This window comes from Ornithodoros turicata, chromosome 1 (genome assembly GCF_037126465.1).
Source record: "Ornithodoros turicata isolate Travis chromosome 1, ASM3712646v1, whole genome shotgun sequence".
Lineage (NCBI taxonomy): Eukaryota > Metazoa > Arthropoda > Arachnida > Ixodida > Argasidae > Ornithodoros > Ornithodoros turicata.
The window spans coordinates 231767160-231776319 of NC_088201.1; the positions used below are offsets into that span (position 1 = coordinate 231767160).

The following is a 9160-nucleotide window of genomic DNA, read 5'->3' on the forward strand; positions in this document are numbered from 1 at the left end:
GTGTCCTCTCTTGGCGAAATGACCGGAGGCCGAAGCATATGCTGAAGTACAAGTTGTTGGGGCACGTTCATTCTAAGTGTATTGGGCGTAAAACGTTTGTTACGGTGAAAGGGGCTGTTTTTGCAAGTAGCTCACGTATCTGCAGAGTCAAGGTATAACCAATAACGTGAATCACATTCCTTCCTGCCAAATACTGTGTTTTTAATTCAAGCTATCGTTTATAATGTGATTAGCTGCTTAGTGGAGCTGTAAGTGATCGAATTCCACTGTTGCTTGACGAGCGTTACGCATAGGTAAATACTTTCACGGCTTGCAGCACGTGAACGATAAAAATATATAACGATTTTAGTTGTTCCTCCATATCCAGTTAGCGTTTGCAGAAGTTTTTGCTTGCTTTCAGCACAACAAAAATGTGGCAGTCGGAACAAGATGTCATAAACCTCATATTTATCCGTATATCTCCCTGCAAAGTCCTGGCGACGTCCTTGTGACGTTCAACCAGTGCCCAAAATGTTGTGTACAGGTTCTTAGATGGACATCCCAGGGATCTCCAGGCTGCTTCCTCCAGTCAAATATTCAAAACGCGATATCCTGCATATGTACCTAGGACATCTGTTGTTTACTGGGTAATACCGAAACGCGAATGTCGTTCTGAGACATCCAGTAGATATCGCATGGTTATCCAGACATTCAGGATGTTCGCGACCTTATGGGGATATCCTATGGATATGAATGGTTTACTGGGGAGGCCTAACATGGGGCATCGCGCTGTACAGCTTCTTGTGGTATATTAAAAAAAAAAGGGGGATAAAGAACAACGATCAGAAGACGACGATTGTTCTAGAAACGCCACTGATGTCGATTGTAAAAGGCTGGATCGCGGATAGGGATCGCGAGCGTGAAGAAACCGGCCGCCATCTTACTGTACCCACAACAGCCGCCGCAGCGATCATGGCAACTTGTTGCAATTACGGTCGTACCAACCGTACTGGCAAGGATACAGGGCCTAAATTTATACAAGTGAGTCATTATTATCAAGGAATAAATAGGTGTCCATTTTGTATATTGAGTTGACAATTATGAAGTTTTTTTTGCCCAAAACGAGCAATGGACGCAGGTTGTTTGATCGCTCTTCCGGGGTTTTATCGAACACACTTGTATTTTACCCGGCGGCAAATATATTTTGAGTTCATAATACGCTTGAGAGAACGTGAGACACTACACTGGTAGTGTTGCCATCAATATATGTGCGAACACTCGAGCGCTCTTCTGCATGCATTGCTATCATGGTACACGGTGCTCTCTACGGAAGCAAGTGCACGTTCATTTCTTTGAATTACCTTCGCGCACAGATTCGGTATTACGTTATAATGAGACCAAGATTGTCACCCTTTTTCATGTCCCAGCAAACCATTAATATCCATGGGACATCCCTACAAGATCGCGAACGTCCTGAATATCTCAACATCCATAGGATATCTATGGGATATCGCACAATTTCATTGCGTTTTGGGCTTACTCCAGTAAACAACAGATGTCCCTGGTATGTTGGAAGGATATCGCGCTCTGGATGTTTGAATGCCCCATGACAAGCAGCCTGCAGATCCTAGGGATGTCTATGGGAGATCCAGGAAATATTTGTTTGTCCTTATAGAGATGGTAACTTGAATTAAAAACACAGTAGTTGATAGGAAGGGATGTCAGAAATGTTGTTGGGTATACTGTGGGTTGATGCAGGAACACAGGAATTGCGAAGATACATCCTCGTCACCGTTACAAATGCTTTACGCCAGGCTACCCCTAACGAACATGTGTGTAACGATTTGTATTTCAGTATATGTTCCAACCAGCTCGCAAATAGAGGTTTCTGCGGGTTTTCCCAAGTGGTCCATGTGAGGTGGGCAGGGTTCGGCACTTATGCTGGCGTGTCCCACGGTGTTGCTGTACTGTGATGTTAGGCTTAGGTAATGTTTTCGTTCCCAATAGTATCAAATGGGTTAAAACACACAATAAATATTACTTGCTGGAACACAGTTGCAGTGGTCTCTACGCACTCTACAAACACTAAATATCTGATGCACAAAATTGTTAATAGCAAAATATGTACGATATTCGTAATCTCCCGTATATATCCAAATATCCGTCACAGACGTCGCAGGGACTTTCAGTGGATCTACAAACATGGCAGAAATGCTAGTCGCTGGGATATCGTATGGATGTAAAACGGATCTGTGGCAAACTCCACTGGATATCCAAACGTCCCGGGCGAGAGATCTTACGGATATTTGCTGGATGTATCTGGTTTGCTGGGGTATTGGTATTGTTTTGTGCCTTGGTTTGATTTGTGACAAAGAATCCTACGTAACGGTGGTGTGGCACGACTTGAATACCGCCTTTGTGTCTGAGCTATATCGTCTGGTTGTTGCGATAATAATAATTTGTAGCGTGTCGTGCTATTTGTAGCAGTTTTTAAGGCAAAAGTGGTCTCTCAATGCAGATTTCCTCATGGGGCTACCCAGAGGATCGTCTATGAAGTGTAATGCGACTGAGTGTACAGGTAAGTATTATGTTCCTTATCCACGGGTTTCTATTTTTACAGGAAGGAACCACCTCAGTGCACGCACTGTGATTTGCCTCTCACAATTTTGTACATTTTCTTATCACGTCAGAAATGTTCACGTCAGAAACACACCTTATACACCTTAGGCTCCTTCACCCAGCAATATCATAATTATAATCCTTTTTAGAAGACTTGCCCATATTCTTATTAGAATGGTTTTTAATATTTTCAATTTTTAGAAGATACAGGGATTGTAAACCCTGTTTGAAACTGATGTTTTAACATTTCTCCAATGCATTTCTTAAACAACATATTCATTTTTAACTAGTTGCATCCAAACCAATGTTCTGATGTATTATGACCTTAGTTGCCGGTGCACCATAAAAATTGTAATAATCATCATCAATACAGGTTGCTTCACAGCTGCCTCGACATGCTGAAGAAATGGGTGCAGAACCTGCGTAGTGCCCACGAACTTTGATTACCACAGCACCTCCAAAAGTAAAAACATGTGTCACATGGGATTTTTAAATGTATTCACAGTATATAATACCTTGTATTAACTGTTGTAGATCTAAGCCGCCTCTACAGTACTCTCAGAAATTAAAACGTGTCAGGGAACGGTGATAATTGTTTCAGTTAATAGGCATGCACATATATGCTATCAGAAGAAAATTATTTCTTGAGAATTTCATAATTCATTCATTTATCACATATTATACTCTTATATATTATTATTATTATATATATTATTATATTATCACATATTTGATAACATTAAATTTAAAATTCAGCATATATGAGAAAATATCAGGAGGGAAGTTGCTATTAATTGCTCATTCCAATCTAAAATTGATTGCTACAAATTTAGTGAGTGTACCTGTCCAATGACATTCCTAAAATATATATTGTGATTGTAGCAAGGTCACAAAACAATAAATGTAGTCTTTTGCGACCTCCCCGCACGTTCATTGTATCTTGAAATACAAGTGCAAGAAATACATGTTGAATAAACTTGATGTTGTATAAACTTGATATAAAATGTTGAATAATATAATGAATGTTATAAAATGTTGAATAAACTTGAACTTGTATACTCTTTACTCATCATCAGTGATCATTACAAAACCATATCGTGGACTCTTTTGTTTACGTTTCGCAGACGGGGTACAGGGGGCCAAAATGACAAAATCACAACTGTTTCAAGCTCCATATAGTCCTGTTGCAATTTGCAGACCATAGGTGTTTAGTGCAAGAGGGCCCTTGCACATCAAAATGTAAGATGGGAGTCACAGTTAATGCAAAGTGGTTCCTATGAGAGGCTTCGATGCTGAACAAAATTGTGCAAACTGCGGAAGGTGCCATAGAAGATATTCAGAAAGTGTGTCTGGTCTCACAACGGTGCTACGACGCTCCCTTTTAGCTGACGATGATACTGATTGGGGTTTCAGATGTGCAGCTGCATTTTTTCGAACGTGCTCCACATAAAAAGCATGACATAGTCAGCACTGGATAACAGGCCCCCGTCCCTAAGCAGCTTTGCTCAATCTGCAGTGGTATTCAACAAAAGCATGTGAGTACTCGAGAAGGACATTCAGTTTGGCACAACCGCGCCTGCAAATAATCAGAACAAATGAAGGAAGAAACAAACAAACATAGAAGGGCTGTGCCTCAAAAAGACATAAGTCCTGTGTCTCATGGAGGTGTTACCACTTTTAAGTAACTTAAATGATTAAGCTTACATCACTACCTGATTAACTGTCCTAACGAGCGTGATCTAATTGGGTGAAGTAATTATTTGGGCTACTTCGGTGTGTTCATATTTGCGAGGCAAAGCACCGCTGTCGTTCACTAGAAGACACTTTCTGCGGCGATGCTTGATATAAACCATACTAAACCCATCCACGGCTAAAACAACGGCTGTGATCCTACAGAGCGATCTCTTTCTGCCATGCGAGTATATCTTTTCCCGGACCGTTCTTTGTGGTACAATTTTTGTCCAGAACGCAGCACTTGATATTACATACATGGTTGTTGTTAACCTCACATCGTTTTCTTGTTGAAATATTGGCTGGTAAACGAGCTGTAGTACAATCCCCAGCGCTGCACTGCAGTGACGGTCTAGTTTCAGAATGCAAAACATAACCTAATTAAGAATCGAATGGCAGGACACCCGTGAAACACTGGTAGGATAAATCAGTATACTGGCACCTTACAAAATTGTGCGATGACAAACAACGATCAACGCCTGCAGCGCAATAAATATTCACAATCTCCGTTGCCTCCCGTTGTTTTCTATGGGCACACACTGCGCTTTAGGGCCTCCCAACATGGCGGCCCGAATGCACGCCTCTCCCCCCCCCCCCCTCCCGGAGCACCTCTCCCATGCGCGATCCAGCCTTTATACAAAGCACACTGAGAAAAGCATTATTTTAGAGACGCGGGACAGCTGCTTGATGTGCTAATTCAATTCAAATTATTCTAACTGATCCACTTTGCATTACGTTACAAAAATAATGATGCATGAAATTGGGAGAGGGAAAACCTGATCCCAGCGGAAGCAGGACGCGATAAGCCATGTATTTGTCATCTCTTTCTGCGATGCCCGAGTGGGTTGGATTTGGAACCTCCTTTCGTCGGACTGACAGCGATTGCGCTCAAGAAGTCGTAGCGTGTTATGGTCAGGTGCTTCGTTTTTTTTTCTTCACTTTTTCGAAGGGATAGTTATGAATATCGCTGTCAATTATCACAAATTTGAGTGAATTCGGCACGTTCTTGATATTGGTGGGGTAAGACAGTGACCTTTACTTGGCAATATTCCGAGTTCTGTTCGCAAATGTTTACATAATTAGACTTATGATGCATGATATTCACATTAGGAAGGTGGCTAAACCAAGTAAGAACAAGTGCCGTTCACCGTATGATTCTAGGTGACGTAGTTTTTTCATTATAATCCAATGATACCTTGTATTTGCTTCCGTACGTGGACGGTGGAACAAAATTTTCGCCCAGGTTTGAAGCCGATTTAAAGGGTACTATGCATATAACATGAATATGCATAAAAGCGCGTGCTTTGGGCGTGACGGCACATTTTATATGAAAATGCACGAATAGTGAATACTTTTCGATAATTCGATATAGCCAGGCGCCAGAGCACCAGCTTATCCAAAGCCTTGCTCTGTTGTCACATTGTCGCGGAATGTTTCGCTTTCAGTCTTTTATGTCGCTCGGAATCTAATATTTTAGTTATCTCAGTATTGTTCACAAGAAAAGAATGCGCTACCGCCACAACGAGTGAACCCGAAGCCTGCGTTTCTTGCGTCTGGGATGTTGATTTCGCAAATGCTCAGATGTAGGAACGGAAACGTTCACTACAAACAATAGCTCGACTTCGCTGTCGTTCGCCAGCTTGTCGACGGTCTCAGAAGCGTAAGCTCTCGCTGTGGAGAGCCGCGAGCGGAAGCAGTATAGATGGGACGGAATGCAAACTCGCGGCAAGCGGCAGGCGGTTGCGCACACCTCTACCGCATGTGGGTACTCACGACGATGTGGGTACTCGACGCTGACGACGCTGTCAACGTACTGCAGACTGCGTGGGTGGCCGAAAGAAAACAGCGTAGTACAATCTCTGTTGACCACCTGACTAGGCGATGATGCGCGGCATGCCGCTAGAAACCACGTGGTCGAGGAAAAGCGGGACGCGGAGGCGGCTTCTTCCGCACTGCGGCAAGAATTTCCCACTCCGCATACGCGCTACCGTGTGCTTTTGGCGCATGTGGGTACGTGGCCGTATTGCAACAGTGCCTGCGGGGACTTGCTTGTATTGCTCTTCGCCGCGGCCAAGCCGTTTCGCCCTCATCCGTTTCACGGTCGTTTTGCGCACTGCAGAGCGGATCAAGCGATTAGCAGTATAGCTCTGAAAAATAACAGCTCCCACCGTAAAACGCACGAGGCTGCTTCGGAGCCCTTGCTTCAATGGGAGATAACACTTACCAGCATATTGTCGTAGCGGGAACCAAATCTGTAGTGAGTCCGTATTGCTGTCTGTATCTTGCATTACATTCAGCGTCAGCTTCAGAAAATATCTGCGCCATGTTTTCTTTCTCGCACTGTGGCGCAATGAAGTCTGGAAATATTGTAACCGGGTATATTCGTACGCTTCGAAATAGAAAGTAGCACTCTGCATCTGCCTACAATTTCTTCTTTTTTTTTTTGCTTCTCGTGTTGCGCACACTCATCAGCAGTAGAGATGCAGTGCCATGCCCAGAATGCTTTAATTGTCTAAGGTTCGTTTACCTTTCATATTGTGGAAAAGTAGGAAGTCCACTGTATTGCCCTCTAGTACATTTTGAACAATCACGATTCAATGGTATTGACTTCTTAAATCAGATTGGATTAGTTTAACGCACTTTTGGAACCGTTGCGTTCATGTTACGGAAAGAGTGATATGTGAATGGGCTGTAAATCTAAACGACCTGAAATCTATAAACGACCTTCGCGCTAGACCTATAAACAATTGCAAAGAACGATAAGAGAAGGAAGTCACTGAAAAGGTTAGCCAGCTGTAGGACTCGAACCCGAATTCCTTTTCAGTGATTTCCTTCTTTCATCATTGATTTCTTAGGCACTTGATGCTTTGCGCGTATTTGTCCTTTCTATGTGTTCCAGCCTCATAACATCAATTCCCATCATGTTCATTAAAAATAACATTGCGTTTTTTTGTTGTGTGGTAGTGCTTCCATGCCGAATTTTGTGCTGAATTTTGTGACACGGACCGTGCGCATATATCCCAGACATACAGAATGCAGATTGTGGCTCTGACTCAGACTCTGAATGAGACGCATAACAGCTTCATGTAGTTGCTTATGAGGCGATTCATGTACAATGAAAACGCAGAAGCTGTCCATCCGTTGTCTCATTCTGCACGGGCTTGGCCCACCCGCCGGCCAATCAGGCTTTCGGTGGACTCCGGAGGTGAGAAATTTAACAAACAAACAAACGCTGTTTGTGAACTCAAAAGACTCGATTCGCAGTTTTGGGCACTCAAGGACTTGGGACTCAAGGATTCGCTTGTCCCATCTCTAGAAATTACTATTAAAACCCTAAGACACACATTCACACACCATGTGCGGGTTTAATCCTGAAGCGCAAAACAGCTTTGGAATCACGTGGGTGAGAAACCCCGCTCTCCTCGGCTGCATCGTCGGCAACGTTATGTGCCTCGCCAATGCTGAGGGGGCGCCTTCTTTTTTCTGTCTTTACTTTTTTAGTTCGCCCCACCCGTTCACGGTCTCTAATAGTCGATCTCCGAAGCAGATGATACATGGCTGCACGTGAGGTACGTGTTTACAATTCAAGCTGGAATGGTAGCACGCTTGATTTGTAAACATAAACGGATAAAGGTTTCATGAGCTTTTGGTTTGAGACATTCAGGAGGTCTGCAAGCACAGCCTGAAATTATTCAGTAACTTAGTTCTAAATTTTCTCAAACGTTGAGAATGTGTTTAATGTAGATTGCACAATCGACGTAAATATTTGCTACTTATTGATTGACTAGAAACAGTTGAAACAACGTTGATCCAGTGTTATAATTATACATTCAAGTTTGATCAACATTAGGCAACGTAGATTCTACCTTCAGCCAACACTTGGTGGGCAAGGAGACGTATACTTTGAAGTGAAAGAAGACGAAATAACAATGGAGATGAGGACTCAATGAACGTCCACTGTGGGCTTATTGGGGCTTTCTTCAAGACGATCTGCAAATCTTACTCAGGAGGTAACGACGATCGGGCGCACGAACTGATGCCAAAACCGCCTAGCGCCCCCGCCCGATGAAATTCACGAACCTGGCCTAGTCGTACCCACTAACGCTTTTATACCTTTAACAGGGTGGTAGCTTCAACATCCATTAGGCTTAGCAAGGCTGTCTCAAGTGAATCATATGGTACTACACGGACGTACGTGAAACGGTTCTATACTAACAATCTACTAGGATTCACTTTGCCCGGATGCTCTTGGTACACGCTAAGAATTCACACAACACAGCTGGAGGGTTTCTCTACAGTAGCGCCAGTTGGTACATGGAATGCAGACTTAATCATCAGGAAGTAAACGCGTTATTTTCATCTCATGAGGGGGCAAACTCACACAGGAGGAACCCTTCTATGTAAGAGGAACATTTCGCGACTGCAGATGTAGGTGAAGATGCAACACCAGTACATTAAAAAATTATGAACATTGAAAAGCTTTCATAGAACTCACCGAAGAAGCAGAGCGATACGAGAGCGAGGATGACTTGCTTCATTTTAAAAGAACTGCCTTTGTCGAGCGCCCACGTAACAGGTGTACTGTACTATTCAGTCAGCGTATGCAATGTTCCACACGCGCGCGTGCCGACAATCATAATAATAATGATAATTATGATTGGATTTCTATGGCACATGAGCAACTAAGACTATAGTGTGCCAACTATTTAGTGTTATTCATAGGCATTTTATTGACAATGCACCACAATCATAATATCTGCTACGGAATTTTGCAGAGGAAAAGTTGCACGATCTGAAACAACGCCTTCGGAAAACACCGTACAGTGTCCTA

General features: G+C 43.1%; 1 protein-coding gene across 3 annotated transcripts in view; it reads right to left on the bottom strand.

The window, feature by feature from the left end:
- Positions 1–8954, bottom strand: part of LOC135377155 (uncharacterized) — a 31912-nt gene extending 22958 nt beyond the window's left edge. For 2 of the 3 annotated variants that reach the window (XM_064609451.1, XM_064609452.1), the window contains exons 1-2: positions 8825–8954; positions 6554–6686 (exon numbers count right to left, since the gene is read on the bottom strand). In XM_064609451.1, coding sequence (XP_064465521.1) covers positions 6554–6686; positions 8825–8867 — 176 coding nt within the window. In that variant the 5' untranslated portion in view covers positions 8868–8954. The remainder of the gene's footprint in view (positions 1–6553; positions 6687–8824) is intronic. The other variant, XM_064609453.1, reaches the window with a different exon arrangement.
- Between the last annotated feature and the right edge of the window lie 206 nt (positions 8955–9160).